The sequence below is a fragment of the Anomaloglossus baeobatrachus genome, chromosome 1, assembly GCF_048569485.1.
Source record: "Anomaloglossus baeobatrachus isolate aAnoBae1 chromosome 1, aAnoBae1.hap1, whole genome shotgun sequence".
Lineage (NCBI taxonomy): Eukaryota > Metazoa > Chordata > Amphibia > Anura > Aromobatidae > Anomaloglossus > Anomaloglossus baeobatrachus.
Window position 1 is genome coordinate 476,293,147 of NC_134353.1, and position 21,574 is coordinate 476,314,720.

General features: G+C 47.3%; 1 protein-coding gene across 2 annotated transcripts in view; it reads right to left on the minus strand.

The window, feature by feature from the left end:
- The window catches only part of OCEL1 (occludin/ELL domain containing 1), a 64,342-nt gene that overhangs the window by 39,991 nt on the left and 2,777 nt on the right, over nt 1-21,574 (minus strand). For both annotated transcript variants that reach the window (XM_075338228.1, XM_075338222.1), the window contains exon 2: nt 13,767-13,945. In XM_075338228.1, coding sequence (XP_075194343.1) covers nt 13,767-13,945 — 179 coding nt within the window. The remainder of the gene's footprint in view (nt 1-13,766; nt 13,946-21,574) is intronic.

Here is a 21,574-nt window from a genome sequence, read left to right on the forward strand (position 1 = left end):
TGCTTCCCTTCTAGAGCCGCCAATTAACCCTCATTGAATATTTACTGCTCTCCCCACCCACTGGCTAGTGTAATTGTTGCAGCTAGACATGCCCCCACCCTGAGTGTCAGCGTGTCAGCTGACTGCAACTAATCACAGGCGACAGGATGACCGGTGGGCGGTGAAAGCAGTGCAGCTGTCTGCAAGGCAGTATCATGGTATAAAAATAAATGAAAAAATAAAACAATCGGTGTAGAGCCCCTCGTATTCTGATACCAGCACAGATAAAGCCCACGTCTGCAGCCCCCATCTGTCTGGCTTTATCTTGGCTGCGTATCAAAATAAGGTCGACATCACACTTGCGAGGGACTCTCATGAGTCTCGCATCACATCACTCGGCACGGCCTGACGCTCTCCGAACATGAGTGTGCAGCTGCATAGAAATACATGCAGCCAACCCGCTCCTGTCAAGAGAGTGTGAGGCTATGACAGATGATGCGATGCGAGACTCGTGTGAGTCCCTCGCAAGTGTGACTCTGGCCTAAGAGGAACCACATGTGGCTTTTTTAATTTTATTTAAATAAATAATTTAAAAAAACAACATGCAGTTTCACCCAATTTTGATACCAGCCAAGATAAAGCCCGACAGCTGGGGCTGGTATTCTCAGGCTGGAGAGACCCAGCCTAAAGATATCAGCCTCCAGCCACCTGCATTTGTTAGCCAATGTATGTAAAGTGCTATGTAATTAATAGCGCTATATAAATGAATAAATTATTATTACTATTATTATTATTATAATCCATTAGATGTGACAAGCCCAGTCCTCTACCTGGCTCTTCCCATTGCCCTGGTGCGGTGGCAATCGGGGCAATAAGGGGTTAATAACAGAGCACAGCTGCTACTAAACCCTAGATTAATGATGGCACAGGCATCTATGAGACATCTGCATCACTAATCTGTAAATAAAAAGTAAACAAGCACAATCAAAAAATCCTTTATTTGAAATAAAATACAAAAAAGGAACTCTTTCACCACTTTATTAACCCCAACATACCCCTGCAGATCTGACATAATCCACAAGAGGTCCCATGACAATTCCAGCACTGCTACATCTCGGTCACAGCAAGTAGCAATAGAACATGACTGCTGGCTCTGAGCTCCAGAAAATGAATGAGCCACGATGAGTGATGACTACAGGCAGACGCCGTCACACAGGCTGGGGACACGTCTGACTGAAAACTATCACAACACTAGGCCAGCCGGTGGGCGGAGAAAGCAGTGCATATGAAATGATTGATAATGAGTGGCCCAGGTAGGCCGCACGAGCAGCATACAGCCGGGCCGGAGCCTCGTTAAGTATGAAGCGCTCACTTCATTCTTATTTTCTTTATTTTTCCTTTATTTTTTTCAATTTCTTGAGTGGCGGATCTGGATCAAATACCCAGAATCCCTGGTCCGCCACCTGGGAAACTTTGAAACCGCGTGGATCCGGACTTTTACAGTCAGGGTCTGCCCATCCCTAGTTACTATGAATAATTGAGCACTATGAGTATAAAAAAGACAATGACCCAAAGTATACGACCAGATTGGCGAATAAAGGGTTCAATGACAATGAAGTAGGGGCCCTGGATTGATTCCTAAAGCCCTCGGGCCTCAACCCATTTGAACTCTTGTGGATAGAGTTTGCACTAATATTGGGAATGTGTAAAAGACACCTGCGATCAGATTTCAGTAGAGACATGCTTGAATCTGATCAAGAGCATACCCAGAAGGATTTAGGCAGTGTTAAAAAATAAAGATGGATTTACAAAATACTAACAAAATAATAAAATTAAAAATTTTGATTTTTTTTATAAGAGCAAAACAGTAATAATGCAGGGATGTGACAACAATCTGCATAACTAATCATATGCTAAATAGTTGTCAAATTTATGTATGAAATAGCTAGCTGAGACGATTGTCTATAAAATGAAGGTAGTCTCACGCTCAAAGCTGTAGTGGATGGTGAGATATGGAGACTGAAAGTCAAAGTTCAAACATTGTTACCCTTTTGCTCATCAGTGTGTAAGGGGTGGGCAGACCCCTTACAAAGAAGCAGTCTACCCGGAACGTTGTTGATATTAATAAAAATGTTTTTATTGTTATTACATTGTCTTAGTGGGTTCCCCTAGTGGCCGGGTAGAACGGCTGTCACCACAGAGGAGAGGAGGAGCCGGCAGCAGAAAGGGGAGGGAGGAAAAGTGTTGTTGAGGAAAGTGTGAGATCTAGAAGGCAGTGGTGTTCGGGACAGGAGAGAAGAAGCAGAGAAGGGGCAGAGTGTGGGAGCTGGGTGAATAGGAAAGCCGGAGAGAAGAGGAGAAGGCGGAACCTCAAGTGCGAAGCAGTACCGGTGTGGGTCCGGTCTGTGGGTAGCCGTAGTGGGAGCCAGGTGAAGCAGATTAGCCGGGCACATCCCCACTGGAGGAGACGTCAGGACAGGCTTTCCCCAGCTAAAGAAAACGTGAAGTCAGCTGTAACTGCCGGTTGTGTGAAGAATTGTGAAATAAAGAATGTCTTTTATTTGCACCGAATCATGCCTGGAAAGTGTTTGTACGTCGGATGACATATGCACCACCACACTCTGCCCCACCAAGACATCTCCTGTCCCGATAGTGATGGCGGAGCCAGGGGTAAGCCTGAGAGAAAAAGGGGCCATGACTACAATCCCCGAGGCACCCCTGGCACCCCGTTACATGTGGCATAGTCGGCAGGATGCGGATCGTATGCAAGGGGTCCCGACCCAAGAAGACGGAGATCAAGTGGTGCCTAGGACACAGGATCCGGATTATTGGAGAAGAGTCCCGATCCCTTGGTGGGAAGAAGAAGTAGTGCCTAAGGCGTTGGACCGGGCACAAGATGGCGGCAAGATGGCCGTCGTCTTCAAGGACACAGAAAGCGCGCGAAGAATTGGCGCCAAAAGAAGAGCCTGGGGCTGGCCGGTGCCGAAAAAGAAGTTCGGAGTACTCCGCCCAAAGAGGGGAGGTGCCGGTCCCAGGGCACGGATGAAGATATGTGAAATGGGCGGTGTTCCAGAAAAAAAGAAGAACCGCCGCGGAGGGGTCGACCTGATGTGTGAGACTGGGGGTGGAGTATACCCAAGAGCGGGAAAAGTAAGCCCGCCTCCACTTCCTCCAGCATCTCCACCGACCCTGACGCCCTTACCAGAGACACGTACTGCAGGCAAGATGGAGAATTCCGAGGAACAACAAGCTGCGTTGTTCGCGCCTGGTCTGGACAGAAGACACCAGAAGCAGATTGCGGCTGCGTCTGCGGAGGGATTTCCCTCTCACTTACCGGCTGTGCCCGGAGGACCGGGGCGGGCCACAAAGGTGACCTGGGTTACGACTTGGGACGCCGTGACCGGAGAGACCACGACCGAGGTCCGAGCGACGTACACCGCTCAGCTGCCGTCGGGGAACCGGCCCCTGGGAACCCCATACCCATACCTGGAGGTACCCCCGCCAGTCGCGGTGGGATCTGCGACACACGTTCCAGTTCCGGCTCCGGAAGAATCACACGCCTGGAAGCTAGAAAGGGACGATTGGGGCTTCTTTTGGGACCCAGTACAGCCGTCACCCCTGCCTCAACAAAAGTCCCCATCACCAGAACCGTACCCGGTACAGGAGAGGCTGCTGGCCGAGACCGTGGCCCGGGAAATGATGGCTGGTCCCCGGAGTGCGGAGTTCGAACAACAGTGCACCGTAGGAATTGTGGTAAAGTTTAACCAGAAGGAGGGGTATGGCTTTATCGAGGACGAGGAGACCGGTGACCACTACTTTTATAACCGGATGAACCTGGACATTGAAGGCCTGCCACAACGCCTGCACACTTTATATCCGGGGGAAAAGGTGCGGTTTATGAGAGAGGTGGGATGCCGAGGCCTCTTTGCGGTCGGAGTAACCCGGATGCCTACTACCCAAGAGGCTGCTCAATGGCAGCAAGAACTGGAGTGGGAGGAATGCCAATACCGGCGGCGGGCGCAGCAAAGGCCGGTACTAGCGGAGCTCTCCCACCCGAGACGCACACTGGAAGTAGCCCCGGAAGTCCTGCCCGGACCGAGCGCTGACTCAGAGAAGGGAACCCCGGCGGTGCTGGCTATTCACCAAAACCTGACTACTCATCCGGTAATCATCATGGGCAGCCCCCAGCCGTCCCGGGCAGCGACCCCCTCACCCCTGTCGGGGGTGGAAGAGACAAAGCCGGAGACTGAGACAGCGGAGCAACCCGCCAATTACGAACCCTTCCGGAGGCTGCGCCGGTTGCCCGGGCAGTCCTTGTCGGAGTACATGAAGGCCCAACGAGCTGAATGGCAACGTGCCTATCATCCGGAGTGAATTTTCAAGACCGGAAGATGGCGGGCCTGTTTTTGTTAAACACCGGCATTGTTTTGAGTCGGAAGAAGTTTTGATGTTTGTAACCGTTCAAGCTGCTGAGCCCGGAGAGAGCCTGATGCTGGACTGAGCCAGGGGCTCCTCCGCGTAGTTACGAAGATTTTTGCCGATGTGTGTTCCTGCCGTCTAAGACCGGGAGTGCTGCAAAAGTCTCCGGGCAGAAACTCTACTTAGACCGGGAGTGCCTGCCTAAGGCCTCCGGGCATGACTAAGACCGGGAGCTTCCAGGAGGGACTCCGGGCGCTGGACTGGTGCGCCCCTTGCGGGTGCCCTAAGGTGAACATGCTCGTAGTTTTATTGAAATGACTTTGTTTAGTTTAAATGTGGTTTTAGAATTATGCCTTGCCGGGAGGCTTAGGCTTAAAGAGGGGAGGTATGTAAGGGGTGGGCAGACCCCTTACAAAGACGCAGTCTACCCGGAACGTTGTTGATATTAATAAAAATGTTTTTATTGTTATTACATTGTCTTAGTGGGTTCCCCTAGTGGCCGGGTGGGACAGCTGTCACCACAGAGGAGAGGAGGAGCCGGCAGCAGAAAGGGGAGGGAGGAAAAGTGTTGTTGAGGAAAGTGTGAGATCTAGAAGGCAGTGGTGTTCGGGACGGGAGAGAAGAAGCAGAGAAGGAGCAGAGTGTGGGAGCTGGGTGAATAGGAAAGCCGGAGAGAAGAGGAGAAGGCGGAACCTCAAGTGCGAAGCAGTACCGGTGTGGGTCCGGTCTGTGGGTAGCCGTAGTGGGAGCCAGGTGAAGCAGATTAGCCGGGCACATTCCCACTGGAGGAGACGTCAGGACAGGCTTTCCCCAGCTAAAGAAAACGTGAAGTCAGCTGTAACTGCCGGTTGTGTGAAGAATTGTGAAATAAAGAATGTCTTTTATTTGCACCGAATCATGCCTGGAAAGTGTTTGTACGTCGGATGACATATGCACCACCACACTCTGCCCCACCAAGACATCTCCTGTCCCGATAGTGACGGCGGAGCCAGGGGTAAGCCTGAGAGAAAAAGGGGCCATGACTACAATCCCCGAGGCACCCCTGGCACCCCGTTACAAGTGTATATGGGAACAGAAAAAAAATTACTATAGATACGTGAACAGAACCGAGCTAAATACTTACTATAGATACAGAAACAGAACCAAGCTTAACCCCTTAAGGACCGAGCTATTTTGCATTTCATTTTATTCCCTCCACCCTTATTCCAAGTGCCACAACCTTTTAAGTTTTCCTTAAATTTAGGCTTCTGAGGGTTTCTTTTTTGTGGGATGATTTGTACTATTGAATGACACCATCAATTTTATTATATGATGCAATGGTAAACGGAAAAAACGGAAAAAAAATTCCAGGTTTGGCAAAATAGAAAAAAGTGAAGCTCCGCAATAGTTTTTCAGTTTTTTTATTTATAGCATTTTACCATAAAACTGACATGGCAGTATGATTTTTCAGGTCAGTACTATTACGCAGATACCAAACTTAAATAGTTTTTGTGCTAATGAAGTGATGAAAAAAAATTCAGGAATGTTGAAAATAAAAATCTTGCTTGTGATGTGACTTTCAGAGAGCCGTAATATTTTCAATTTTTGGGATAGGGAGTTGTGTGGGGGCTTATTTTTTTTTTGGGGGGGGCTTGAGCTGATGTTTTGATATATTTTTGGCATATATAAAATGTCTTGTAATTACATTTTTTTGTTGCGGTGACCAAAAAACTGCACTTCTGACAATTTGAATTTTTTTCACACTGTTTACAGATTGGATTTATTTTATATTTTGATACATTATTTTTTTTACAAATGTGGCAATACCATAAATGTGCATTTTTTTAAATGTGGTAAAAGGGGCATAATTTAAACTTTTATTTATTTATTCATTTTTTTTATTATTTACTTTAATAGTTCCCTCAGGGGACTTAAACCATAATAGTTTGATCACTTGTTCTATATACAGCCATCCCACAGCATTGCGGTATATAAAAGAAATCACAGTCTCCTATAAACGCCAGATAATGAAATTAAAACAATATTTTTAAAAATACACATTTGATATTGCTGAGTTCAGAAATGCCCGATCTATCAAAATATAAAATCAATTAATCTGATCAGTAAAAGGGTGTAGCAAGACAAAAATTAAAACGACAGAATTACATTGTTTTTCATTGCAGCAATATTGAAATAAAATGCAATAACAGGCGATCAAAACATCGCATCTACCCCTAAAAACATCAATTCAAGATGCAGAAAATAAGCTGTCGAGGAGCACCAGATCCTGAAAAATGACTACACTATGGGTCTCGGAAAATGGCGACAAAACCGCAATTCTTTTTTTTTAACAAATGTCTGATTTTTTTTCATCCATTAGATAAAAGTAAAACTACACATGTTCGGTGTCTACGAACGTTTACCGACCTGAGGCATCAAACTTACATGTCACTTTTACTAGATAGCGAACATGGTAAATAAAAAACCCCTAAAACAATAGTGCAATTACATTTTTTTTGCATTTTCACCACCCTTGGATTTTTTTTCCCATTTTCCATGTGACTCAGCTTGTATGCAATATGTCCTTAAGGGGTTAAGTGAGGCCCAAACAAACAAATGTTTTTACAAATACACACACTACACATACATGAACTATTACATACATGAACTTATATATACACACACACACACTCAAATACATACACTCATAGTTACAACTGCACATTCATGTATAAATACTGTGAGACTGTGACCGGGGTTATCTATGACGGCCGGTATGTCTCGCCCCGGTTGTGCTCACTCCATGATAGAAAGTAGATCCACTCCAGGGTTAATGCTGCTTTTCCCTACAGGGTTAATGCTGTTTCCCTACAGGCTGAAGGAAGGGTTAAATGGAAACAGGAACAAGGGCAGGTGTGCCGGGTGTGAGGGAGTGATCAGAACTCCCTGAGCTCTCTGCTGGAGAGGCACATGTATATTGTTGTAGACTTTTGTTTGGACATTAAACCGTGTGCTGTGAACCTAAATGCCTGGATCCCGTGTCTTCTGCTGCGCAGCCGACCACGCTACCTCACATATGGTGGAGAATCGGCGGGCATGCCAGCCCGGTGAAGTGTAGTATCCATTCCTGGTGACCTGGTAGCACATGTCCTGGATTCGAGCGGCTATACTACAGCCCAAACCCGTTGACGCCATGGAGGACATACTAAAGCATTTGGCTCAGGCTAATGCACAGCAACAACAGGCTAATGCACAGCAGCAACAGACCAATGCACACCTGCTCCAATCCTTGAAATCGCAGGAACAAAGACACCAAGAACAGCTGGTTCAGGCCAATGCACGTCAGCAGCAAGCCTTGCAATTGCAGGAACAAAGACATCAAGAACAGATGGTTCTCCTGGCCAAGTCGATCCGTGCCGGACCGGCAGCAACAACCCCGGGACCGGGTGACGACGGCAGCGTCCGGAAAGCGGTGAGACAAGCGTTGCAAAAGATGACCCCGGGGGATGATGTGGAAGCGTTCCTGGCGGTGTTTGAGCGGGTGGCCGAGCGGGAAAAGCTGCCGACCCCCGAGTGGGCTGAGGTATTGTCACCCTATCTGACGGGGGAACCCCAAAAAGCGTACCTGGACCTCTGTACCAAGGACGCCATTGACTATGTGACCCTGAAAGCCGAAATACTGGCTCGGTTGGGGGTGAATACCTATGTACGGGCTTAGCGGGTAAATCAGTGGTTCTATGAGGAAGCCAAACCCGTACGCTCCCAGGCCTATGACTTGTTGCATCTTGTAAAAAAGTGGTTGCAGCCTGACACTCTGAGCCCGGCGCAAATGGTGGAAAGGGTAGTAGTGGATCGTTTTGTGCGCACTTTACCCGTCACCGTTCAACGGTGGGTAGGACAGGGTGACCCGAGTACCCTCGACCAATTAGTGTCCCTGGTAGAGCGGCATGTGGCTACGCAGGACTTGATACGGGACACTGAGACTTTGCGTACCGCCCGTCGGTCCGGCCCCTCCAAGCCTAGGGCCAAGGACCCACCGCTGACAACGGTGCAGGAGTCCCCTACCGTCCTGTCTGAGGCCGCGGCCGCCCTTCCTGAGGTCCGGAAGGTTCTGTACCCTAAACGACAACCCGTCAAGGGGGTGTCCGTCCCCATTAGACGTTGGCGATGCCAGCGGGTGGGACATATGGAGGCCCAGTGTCCACTCACCACGGAGCCCATGGATTGTGGGGTTGCCCGGCGGGGTTCAATGTATGCTCAGGTGGTGTGTACCGCTGACCTGGTCTCCCCAGAGACGGAGCCCCACTTGTGCCAAATACAGGTGAATGGATGTCCGGTTACAGGATTGTTGGATTCCGGAAGCTTAGTGACCCTTGTGCGATCCACCTTGAGGGCTAAAGTAAAGGCCACAGGACGTACCGTGGGGGTGGTTTGCATACATGGGGACCGCCGAAACTATCCCACAGGGATTGTCACCATCACAGCACCTTGCAGTCAGGTGCAACATGAGGTGGGACTTCTTAACACTCTTCCCTATGACGTGATCCTAGGAAGGGATCTGCCCTATTTTTGGACTTTATGGAAGGGACCCCCTAAGTCTCCTCAGGTATTGGTCAGTCCGGGACCTGAGCCCTACAATCCTGAATCCGGGACACCTGCCGTAGGGGTCCCCATGATAGGGACAGAATGTGAACCCGATAGGTCGCCCCTAGAGGTATTGGCAGGAGAGGCTGAGACGGTTGAACCCATCCCGGAGTTGGAGGAGTCCCCGGATACGTTTGGGACTGCCCAACTCCAGGACCCTACATTAATACATGCCCGGAGTCGGGTGACAGTAATTGACGGGGTGGCACAGCTGCCCGGTGCCCAGGTAAGGTACCCCCATTTCGCTCTTAAGCAGGATTTACTCTACCGGGTAGATGAAATACGGGGCGTGGGGGTAGAGCAGTTGGTGGTGCCCCAGCCGCATCGCCGGCGGGTCCTCGACTTGGCTCATAAACACCTGATGAGTGGCCACCTAGGGGTCAAGAAAACGCAGGAGCGAATATTGCAAAGGTTCTATTGGCCCGGAGTCTTTGGGGAGGTAAAACGGTTCTGCGAAACCTGCCCGGAGTGTCAGCTTACCGCACCCCTGACCCATTTTCGCAGTCCGTTGGTACCGTTACCCATTATAGAAGTCCCTTTTGAACGGATAGGGATGGATCTGGTGGGGCCCCTCGTAAAGTCCGCTCGAGGGCACCAACACATCCTAGTGATCGTTGACTATGCCACCCGGTATCCCGAGGCGATACCTCTCAGACATACTGCAGCAAAGCTTATAGCTCGGGAGTTGTTTGCTGTGTTCTGCCGGGTGGGGTTGCCCAAGGAGATCCTTACGGATCAGGGGACCCCATTCATGTCTAAAGTGACCAAAGAGCTATGCCGGCTACTCCAGATCAAGCAGTTGCGTACGTCTGTGTATCATCCTCAAACGGACGGTTTAGTCGAGCGTTTCAATAAAACCCTGAAAACCATGCTAAAAAGGGTGATTTCAAAAGACGGGAAAGATTGGGATATGATGCTTCCCTATTTGATGTTTGCCATCCGTGAGGTGCCACAGGCATCCACGGGGTTTTCGCCTTTTGAATTGTTATACGGGCGACATCCCCGGGGATTGTTGGACCTGGCAAAGGAAACATGGGAGCAAGAGCCCACCCCCCATAAAAGTGTGATTGAACACATTTTGGGTATGCAGAACCGCATAAGCGCGGTCATGCCAATTGTGAAGGAGCATTTACAGGAGGCTCAGGCCGCGCAAAGCGGCCGCTACAATAGACAAGCCACCGTGCGGACCTTTAAACCCGGGGATCGGGTGTTGGTATTAATCCCCACGGCGGAGAGTAAATTCCTGGCTCAGTGGCAAGGCCCCTACGAGATAAAGGAAAGAGTCGGGGTGGTCAACTATAAAGTATTGCAGCCCGGTAGGCGGAAACCTGAACAAATATACCATGTCAACCTATTAAAACCTTGTCAGGAACGGGAAAGCCTGATGGCTGTTTTTTCCCCATCTCCCTCCTCTTCGGGTCGTTCACCTCCGGCTCCAGCGACCTCCGGAGAGGACGAACCGGAAGTAAGGATTGGAGAAGCCCTCACCAAGACTCAGAGGCGAGAGGCCAGACGGTTGGTTCAGCAGAACCCCGATGTCTTCTCCGAGCTGCCCGGTAGGACCAGTCTGATACGACATGATATTGTCACCGAGCCCCACCTGAAGGTACACCTGAAGTCATACCAGGTACCGGAGGCTCGACGACAAGCCATATCGGAGGAAGTAAAGACAATGTTACGCCTGGGGGTCATCGAAAAATTCCGGAGTGAATGGGCTAGTCCGATTGTCCTAATACCAAAACCCGATGGCTCCTTAAGGTTCTGCAATGACTTTAGGAGATTGAACGAAATATCCAAGTTCGATCTCTACCCCATGCCCCGGGTGGATGAGCTGATTGATAGGCTGGGACAGGCGCGATATTTCACCACGCTCGACCTGACCAAGGGGTACTGGCAGGTGCCACTGACGGAGTCCGCCAAGGAGAAAACCGCTTTTGTTACGCCGGAGGGTCTCTTCCACTATGTTGTCTTGCCTTTTGGGTTACATGGCGCTCCGGCCACGTTCCAGAGGTTGATGGACTTAGTGCTGGAACCCCACCAGGCGTATGCATCAGCGTACCTTGACGACATCATTATTTACAGCTCCGATTGGCAGACCCACTTGGAACAGGTACAAGCGGTGGTGGACGCGCTTCGAACAGCCGGATTGACAGCCAATCCCAAGAAATGTGCGTTGGGACTCACGGAAGCCCGCTACTTGGGCTACGTAATAGGCCAAGGAGTGATTAAGCCCCAAATTAACAAAGTTGAGGCGATCCAGAAGTGGCCTAGACCCCTGACCACGAAGCAGGTTAGGGCCTTCCTGGGTATCGTGGGGTACTACAGGAGGTTTGTAAAGGATTTTGCGGGACTATCAGCCCCCTTGACGGACCTTCTCAAAGGCAAGAAGTCCGTCATGGTGCGCTGGACTCCGCAGGCCGAGGACTCCTTCCGGGCCCTGAAGGGGGTCCTGTGCGGACAGCCCGTTCTTGTCAACCCTGATTTCCGGAAGGAGTTCATAGTACAGACTGATGCCTCTGAGGTCGGCCTGGGGGCAGTGCTGTCTCAGGTGGTTCAGGGGGAGGAACACCCCGTCACCTTCTTAAGCAGGAAGCTCACCCCTCCCGAGCGGAATTATAGCGTAGTGGAGAAGGAGTGCCTGGCGATCAAGTGGGCCTTGGAGTCCCTACGCTATTACCTGCTGGGACGGCAGTTTCGCTTGGTGACGGATCACTCTCCACTGGTCTGGATGAGGTACGCCAAGGAACGGAATGCCCGGGTTACCCGGTGGTTCCTTTCTCTTCAGAACTTCCGGTTTACGGTTGAACACCGGGCCGGTAGGTTGCAGGGCAACGCCGATGCCTTGTCCCGCGGCCCGTGTTTGATGGCGGGAGTTCAACCCCGCTCGCTTGAACTGAGGGGGGGGGTATGTGAGACTGTGACCGGGGTTATCTATGACGGCCGGTATGTCTCGCCCCGGTTGTGCTCACTCCATGATAGAAAGTAGATCCACTCCAGGGTTAATGCTGTTTTTCCCTACAGGGTTAATGCTGTTTCCCTACAGGCTGAAGGAAGGGTTAAATGGAAACAGGAACAAGGGCAGGTGTGCCGGGTGTGAGGGAGTGATCAGAACTCCCTGAGCTCTCTGCTGGAGAGGCACATGTATATTGTTGTGGACTTTTGTTTGGACATTAAACCGTGTGCTGTGAACCTAAATGCCTGGATCCCGTGTCTTCTGCTGCGCAGCCGACCACGCTACCTCACAATACACACAGTTCCACATGCATAAACACACATGTACTTACAATTTTGCATACATGGAGAAATACACACATTTACACATACATACAATTTCACATACATATATACACACACACACACACACACACACACACATAAATATACACACATTTACAAATACATACACACATATCCATATTATACACATACACACATATGTACTCACATACATTAACAGATACACACATTTCCAGATACATACAGTGTGTCCACCCATATCCTGTCCACCGCCATTAACTTGAGAATGGTGGCAGCTATAGGCATAAAAGTGGTGTCTAGGTATAGTAAAGTAGCCATTCGCTACGCAATGAAACCACTTATAGAGCCACCTGGTGGAAAACAATGGAGTTAGCATTTTAAACTCGAAAACGGAACAAGATAGAGAAAAAAAGTGAATTAAAAAATTGTAGGGCATCATCAATTCAATACGAATCGACACCTTGCATACATAAATGCTATGATATGAAACCCATGACCCCCCAAAAACATTGAATGCTGATCACGCATATGGCGCTCATTTGACTTTGATGCCCAAAGTGGCCACCATCAGCTGCAATGCACATCTGGACTCTGGACAGCATACTGTATCTTGCTGCACGTTGTGCAATATGGTAGGTGACACGTTTGCACAAGCATCTGTGATACGTCATCGTAGGTCCTGCAATGTTGGTGGAGGGCTCGCATACACCTGCTGTTTGATGTGACCTCACAGAAAGAAGTCCAATGGGGTCAGGTCAGGTGAGCGTGGAGGCAACTCCACGCAGCCACCATACCAAATGACTTGTAGGAAAGTCTACATGAGGTATCGCTTCCCATCCACAGCCTTGTGAATTTTACACATTCTAATCATAGCATTTCTGTATGCAAGGTGTCGATTCGTATTGAATTGATGATGCCCGACAGCTTTGTAATTCATTTTTTCTCTACCTTGTTCCGTTTTCGAGATAGAAATGCTAACTCCATTGTTTTCCACCTGGTGGCGCTATAGGTGGTTTCATTGCATAGCACATGCCTACTTTACTATACCTAGACACCACTTCTATTCCTATAGCTGCCGCCATTCTCAAGTTAATGGCGGTGGACAGGATATGGGTGGACACACTGGAAAAACACATTAGGGAAGTTTTTAAATCCATTAATTGCAGTAACCAGCCACAAAAAGCTCACCTTCTGTGTGGCTTGTCTCCGGTAGAGCACACACTTCTGCTCTGAGATCCTGTTCTGCAGGCCACCTGCACTTCATGATATTAGTCTGGCAGACATGGCAGTGCACCAAGTGGTGTATGTGTCTGTTATACTGTGATGCCGTTGGCCGGGAATCGCCACACATTTAAAAGTGCAGTGCCAGCCCATGGCTACTAAAACAGCAGGCCCTCAGCAGCTGATTGGGGACCAGTCCGGGACAAGTGCCCCACTGCCCCCTGGCCAAGCCCACCACTGTTTTTCAGTAATATTTTTCTACTTACACAACATAATCTGGTACAACATAGGGTTTTTGACGGTACCCAATAGGTATAGAACGACTTAAATCAGCAGCATCTCTGACTTTCTCTGAGAAATGGATGGTCTTGGTGACTTTCCCTTTTACATCTTCTAATTGTTGAACTTCATCTTGAAAAACTATCCTCTTTGGTTTGGTGGTTCTCTGTACAGAGGTAAAAAACAAATATTCAAATTACAATATGCAGTCAAAAATGGTGGATTTCCATGCTAACCATGATGATGTGATATCATGGGTTGTACATTTACTAAATGCGTTCATGTTTGCAGGATTCTGCTTTCTACATTTCTACATATGAAGTACGGCATTGTAAATGGTGTCAGAGGTTTACACAGATGTTGAAATGAATAGCCCTAATGCTCCTAGTATGGCATAGGTGAACAATGAGCAATCTATTTAACATAGACAAAGGAGTATCCATTGTCAAGACTGATTGCTTAATATCCCAGTATTTATGTCAGTATAAATTCCATTAATTTTGTACCCTATAATAAAATATGGTGTTTGTTTTGGCCTCAGAGTGGAATAATGATCTATATTTTTCAGACAAGAAGACTCAGCAAAGATAACCAATAATTAGAGTTGGATCCATCGCGGGTTGGAAAATAAGTCCGGATCCGATCCGTAATCCGGACCCATGTATGTGAATGGGAAGCGGATCCGGGACGAGAGAGAGACAGAGAGAGAGAGATAGAGACAGAGAGAGAGACAGAGAGAGAGACAGAGAGAGAGACAGAGACAGAGAGAGAGAGACAGAGAGAGAGAGACAGAGAGAGAGACAGAGATAGGGAGGAGAAAAAAAAAATCCGGTTACGGATCGTGCAGCCGGATTCCCGCGACCGGGTCGGATCTGGATTGGACTCTGAAACCGCGCGGATCCGGATTTTTACAGTTCAAATCCGCTCAACACTACTAACACTACTAATAACTATATAAAAGAAATCTTACACAACAAGAGCAATTACCACTACATACATTTAAAGAAATTACTTTAGCCATATAGAAATACAATACAAATGAATGCCCAGCACAGCTGAGGTTATTATACAGTATATCATAAAAGTGAGTACATCCTGAAGGTGTAAATATTTTGTTATATCTTTTCATGGGACAACACTGAAGATATGACAGTTTAATACAATGTAGAGGTGTCAGTGTACAGTTTGTATTACTGTGTAAATTTGGTGCCCTCTAAATAACCCAACACACAGCCATTAATGTCTCACTGGCAACAAAAGTGAGTACACCCCTAAGTGGGAATGGCCAACTTGTCCCCATCAGCCATTTTCCCTCCCACGTGTCATCCAACTCACTAGTGTTACAAGGTCTTAGGTGTGAATTGGGAGCAGGTGTGCTAAATCTGGTGTTATTGCTCACACATTCTCTCATTCTGGTCACTGGAAATTCAACATGGCACCTCATGGTAAAGAATTCTCTGAGCATCTGAAAAAGAAGCATTGTTGCTCTACATAAAGATGGCTCAGGTTCTAAGAAGATTGCTAACACCCTGAAAATGAGCTGCAGCTCTGTGGCCAAGAGACCATATAGCAGTTTAACAAGACAGGTTCCACTCAGAACAGGCTTCACCCTAGTCTACCAAAGATGTTCAGTGCTCAGTCATATCCAGAGGTTGTCTTTTCCAAACAGACCTATGAGAGCTGCCAGCATTGCTGCAGAAGTTGAAGGATTCGGGATCAGCCTGTCAGTGCTCAGACCATAAACCGCACACTGCATCAACTTGGTCTGCATGTCTGTCATCCCAGAAGGAAGCCTCTCCTAATGATGATGCATAAAAAAGTGTGCAAACAGTTTGCTGAAAACAAGCAGACTAAAGACATGGATTACTGGAACCATATCCTGTCGTCTCATGCGACCAAGGTAAACGTATTTGGTTCAGATGGTGTCAAGCGTGTGTGGAGGCAACCAAGTGAGGAGTACAAAGACAAGTGTGTCTTGCCTACAATGAAGCATGGTGGTGGGAGTGTCATGGTTTGAGGCTGCATGAGTGCTGGCAGCTGTGGGAAGCTATAGTTCATTGAGGGAAAAATGAATACCAACATCTAGTGTGACATACTGAAGTAAAGTATGATCTTCATATTCTAACATGATAACAACCCCAAACACCCCCGAGACAACCACTGCCTTGATAAATAAAAATGAGGGTAAAGGTGCTGGACTGGCTAAGAATGTCTCCAGACCTAAACTCTACTGAGTCTCACTTGGTCATCCTCAAACGGAAGGCAGAGGAGCGCAAAGTCTCTGACATTCACCAGCTCTATGATGTCATCATGAAGGAGTGGATGAATATTCAAGTGGCTCCTGTGAAGCTTTTGTGAACTCCATGCCCAAAAGAGTTAAAGTAGTGCTTGAAAATAATGGTGGCCACACAAAATATCCACACTTTGGGCATAATTTGTTCATATTCACTCAGGGGTGTACTCACTTTTGTAGACAGCGGTTTAGATATTAATGGCTATGTGTTGAGTTATTTAGGGAGCACACCAAGTTCACACTGTTGTACAAGCTGTGCAATCTTCAGTGTCCCATGAAAATATAAAATATTTACAAAAATGTGAGGCGTGTACTCACTTTTGATACAGAAGGGCTAATATTTTTCTATATTCTATATTTTTAGTACCTTATTAGTACATTTAGTACATTTCCTTTAGTATAGTGTATACCAGTCTCATATTCAAGGTTTCATTTTTGTTTAAATATTTTCTTATCTCATATGCAAGACTCCAAGTCTCTCAATCTTTGAGACTTCTTGGTCATATTTGACACACGTCTGAGGGGAGAGGGGTAACTGGTGAACTTCCAATCGAATCATTTCATGTGGTGGTACCTTGGTTTGTAAATTGTATAAGTTATGCGTGCACAGGTAAATGAACAGGAAACTGATTTTGCTCACAAGTGCGCATATCCTTCCTCCGATTGCTTGTAATCTAAAAGGACCAATTGAATTTGGACATCACTTGTGATCCCGCCGTAATCTGATGTTGGGTTCAGAGCAGAACAGCTATAACAGTTTTAAGATATACAGTATGTGACTGCCAAATCCTGTGTCCAGTTAAAATGCAAAATAAGAAGGAAAGAAAGGAAAAAAAAATGAACAAAGCAAGGCAACTTGTGTAACTTGGAGTTTCAGGGCCCCAATCCAAAATATCTTACAGAGCCCCTTACCATCTCTGATCTTTAATAATATTGCTCTTCTCATATGGGCCAATGGGAAATTTGGGGCCTTGCTGGGATCCAGTGACCTTGTGTGACTACAACTCCTGTAACAACTATTGTTGAAAGTTGAAAAGAGGATGGCTTCTACAAAATGCATAAAGATCTTTACTTTACCCTACAAAATAATGCTAACAGGTTCTCCCTAACCCCACAAATGAATGTACTGTTATGTTCTTATTGAAGTATTGTTTTCTTACTGCAATAGGACATCCTGTGGATGGCATGGGCACACAGGGCAGCCATCAGAGCATTACTACCCTTACTGCTGTATGGGGCCTGGGAAAGATGAAGGCCCAGGCCATGGGGTAAGTGGTTTACACTTTATTTTAGCGCCCGGGTCCCACTCTCCCACTGCTTCACTGGGTCTCACTCCACCCCTCGCCTCTTCACTGGACCTCACTCCAGCCACTGCCGTGGCCACACAAAGCAGAGGGGGCCAGACAAATCTGACATCTTCAGTGATGTCAAACACTGCCGACCCACCCTCTGTTCCTCATGAGGTTTGTACTGTGCATGCGCTAAATAGGCTGCCCTGTGCAATACAAACCAGATGTCACCACAGAGCACACTAGAATTTGAGCTATAGAGCTGCCAGGAGTTGGTGAGTATGATAAGTGTGTGTCTGTCTTCTGGATTCTGTTCCTGGCTCATACACAACACCATACTGTATATAAAGATCAACACTATATCCTGTTTAAAGGGTGCTTTACACGCTGCGACATCACTAACGATATATTGTCGGGGTCACGTTGTTAATGACGCACATTCGGCGCCGTTAGCGACATCGCAGCATGTGACACCAAGGAGCGACGATCAACGAGCGCAAAAACGTGAAAAATCTTTGCTCGTTGACACGTCGCTCCTTTTCAAAATATCGTTGCTGCTGCAGGTACGATGTTGTTCGGCGTTCCTGCGGCAGCACACATTGCTATGTGTGACACCGCAGGAACGACGAACATCTCCTTACCTGCGTCCACCGGCAATGAGGAAGGAAGGAGGTGGGCGGGATGTTCCGACCGCTCATTTTCCCCCCTCCTCTGCTATTGGACGGCTGCCGTGTGATGTCGCTGTGACGCCGTACTAACCGACCCCTTAGAAAGGAGGCGGTTTGCCGGCCAGAGCGACGTCGTAGGGAAGGTAAGTCCATGTGACAGGTGTTAGCAATGTTGTGCGCCATGGGCAGCGATTTGCCCGTGACGCACAACCGATGGGGGTGGGTACGTTCACTACCGATATCGCAGCGTGTAAAGTACCCTTTACAGTGTGTCTGTATATACTTTAAGATGATGGTCGAGTTCCTACCCCTGAAGACACCACATATGTTCTTAAATATATATATATGTGATAAGATATAAAGTGATATTATGCAAGAATGTATAGTGTAAGGTATTGTAAGGTATTGTAATGTATAAGATGTAGCAGAGTTGAGAATGTTACTATGTAGAGGTGTAGCGGTATTGATGATGTAATGTACTGTACTGGTGTAAGGTGTAGTGTTATGAAGTATATAATGTAGGATGCTTAATAAGGTATTATTAGTGTTATACAGTTAGGTCCAGAAATATTTGGACAGTGACACAATTTTCGCGAGTTGGGCTCTGCATGCCACCACATTGGATTTGAAATGAAACCTCTACAACAGAATTCAAGTGCAGATTGTAACGTTTAATTTGAAGGTTTGAACAAAAATATCTGATAGAAATTGTAGGAATTGTACACATTTCTTTACAAACACTCCACATTTTAGGAGGTCAAAAGTAATTGGACAAATAAACCAAACCCAAACAAAATATTTTTAATTTCAATATTTTGTTGCGAATCCTTTGGGGGCAATCACTGCCTTAAGTCTGGAACCCATGGACATCACCAAACGCTGGGTTTCCTCCTTCTTAATGCTTTGCCAGGCCTTTACAGCCGCAGCCTTCAGGTCTTGCTTGTTTGTGGGTCTTTCCGTCTTAAGTCTGGATTTGAGCAAGTGAAATGCATGCTCAATTGGGTTAAGATCTGGTGATTGACTTGGCCATTGCAGAATGTTCCACTTTTTTGCACTCATGAACTCCTGGGTAGCTTTGGCTGTATGCTTGGGGTCATTGTCCATCTGTACTATGAAGCGCTGTCCGATCAACTTTGCGGCATTTGGCTGAATCTGGGCTGAAAGTATATCCCGGTACACTTCAGAATTCATCCGGCTACTCTTGTCTGCTGTTATGTCATCAATAAACACAAGTGACCCAGTGCCATTGAAAGCCATGCATGCCCATGCCATCACGTTGCCTCCACCATGTTTTACAGAGGATGTGGTGTGCCTTGGATCATGTGCCGTTCCCTTTCTTCTCCAAACTTTTTTCTTCCCATCTTTCTGGTACAGGTTGATCTTTGTCTCATCTGTCCATAGAATACTTTTCCAGAACTGAGCTGGCTTCATGAGGTGTTTTTCAGCAAATTTAACTCTGGCCTGTCTATTTTTGGAATTGATGAATGGTTTGCATCTAGATGTGAACCCTTTGTATTTACTTTCATGGAGTCTTCTCTTTACTGTTGACTTAGAGACAGATACACCTACTTCACTGAGAGTGTTCTGGACTTCAGTTGATGTTGTGAACGGGTTCTTCTTCACCAAAGAAAGTATGCGGCGATCATCCACCACTGTTGTCATCCGTGGACGCCCAGGCCTTTTTGAGTTCCCAAGCTCACCAGTCAATTCCTTTTTTCTCAGAATGTACCCGACTGTTGATTTTGCTACTCCAAGCATGTCTGCTATCTCTCTGATGGATTTTTTCTTTTTTTTCAGCCTCAGGATGTTCTGCTTCACCTCAATTGAGAGTTCCTTAGACCGCATGTTGTCTGGTCACAGCAACAGCTTCCAAATGCAAAACCACACACCTGTAATCAACCCCAGACCTTTTAACTACTTCATTGATTACAGGTTAACGAGGGAGACGCCTTCAGAGTTAATTGCAGCCCTTAGAGTCCCTTGTCCAATTACTTTTGGTCCCTTGAAAAAGAGGAGGCTATGCATTACAGAGCTATGATTCCTAAACCCTTTCTCCGATTTGGATGTGAAAACTCTCATATTGCAGCTGGGAGTGTGCACTTTCAGCCCATATTATATATATAATTGTATTTCTGAACATGTTTTTGTAAACAGCTAAAATAACAAAACTTGTGTCACTGTCCAAATATTTCTGGACCTAACTGTAGGTCTGCAGGTGAAAAGTTAAATCTGCCCGGTGACAGACAGGTGACAGTTGGGATTCTAGGATTAGCCAATAGGGGAGGAGGTACTGCTGAGGGAGAGAAACGGTTGCTGTGGGAATGTCAGTTAGGGCCCAGCCTGTGACAGAGACAGACGTCAGGTCTGAGGAGCAGCAGAGCCGCATGATATGGGTGACCTGTAACAGGAGAGGAGACCAAGAGCCACGAAAATGAGATTCTGAGCAGAGAAAAGAGCCATCTACAATACAGAGTGATTGGAGTCGAGTCTGAATTCACTGAGTAAGTGAGTGACCGAAAGACTGATCTCTAAGGGAGACGCTCAGCAGTATGGCCCTTAATAGCTTATAGCTTAAGAAGGGACAGGCCTAGAAGAAACAGAGTGCGAATCGAATAGATAATCCTGGGTGGCAGATCCAGGAGCGTCAGGAGGCGATTAACCTGGTCCGGCCATATTGGCACAATCTCTACAGGGGAGGAATATGACGCGAAGCCGCAGAGAGGATGGAGCAACTCTAGAGGACTGTGATGTCAGGTGGAGCCGGGTGGTGAATTGCTCAGGCTTATGTGGAAGTGTAAGGACATATGAGAATGAACACGCTGCAGGAATATGTCTGGAGTTACTCTTTAATGCATATGAAATGCCCGAGAAGCAATGTGCCCACTTTCGTGTGTTATCATCAGCCATCTGCTCAGTAAAGATTTTGTGTTTATAAAGAAATTGTGGTTTCCTCTCTGGAACTGTGTACCCATCTGGTCCTGGCCGGCCGAAGCCATCTGCAACATGTGGCCTGCAAAGGTGTATCGCTACTGTAGTACACCACACACCCAGCCAGGACCCCCATTTCCATGTAGCATGTCAGGGTGCGGCAGACAATTACCTCGCCCATGACTACCACGCTGTGCCACGTTACACTACTATAGTGTGGATGTCTGTACAGTATAGTGCTGTGTATACATTCTATACCGCCCGCAACCTGTTTTATTTACAGCCTGCAGCCTGTTTTATATACAGCCCTTAGCCTCTGTTTTATATACAGCCCTCAGCCTTTCTTTCATAAACAGCCAGCAGCCTCTATTCTATATATAGCCAGAAGCAGCTTCTATTCTGTATACAGCCAGCAGCAGCAGGCTCTATTATGCATTCAGCCAGCAGCCTCTATTAAGTATAGAGCCAGCAGTAGCCTCTATTGTGTATATAGCAAATAGCAGCAGCTTCTATTTTGTATACAGCCAGCAGTAGCAGGTACCATTGTATATAGAGCCAGCAGCAGCAGCCTGCTGTGGTCACAGCAGCACTTCTTGTGACATGAGCACCAGGTAATG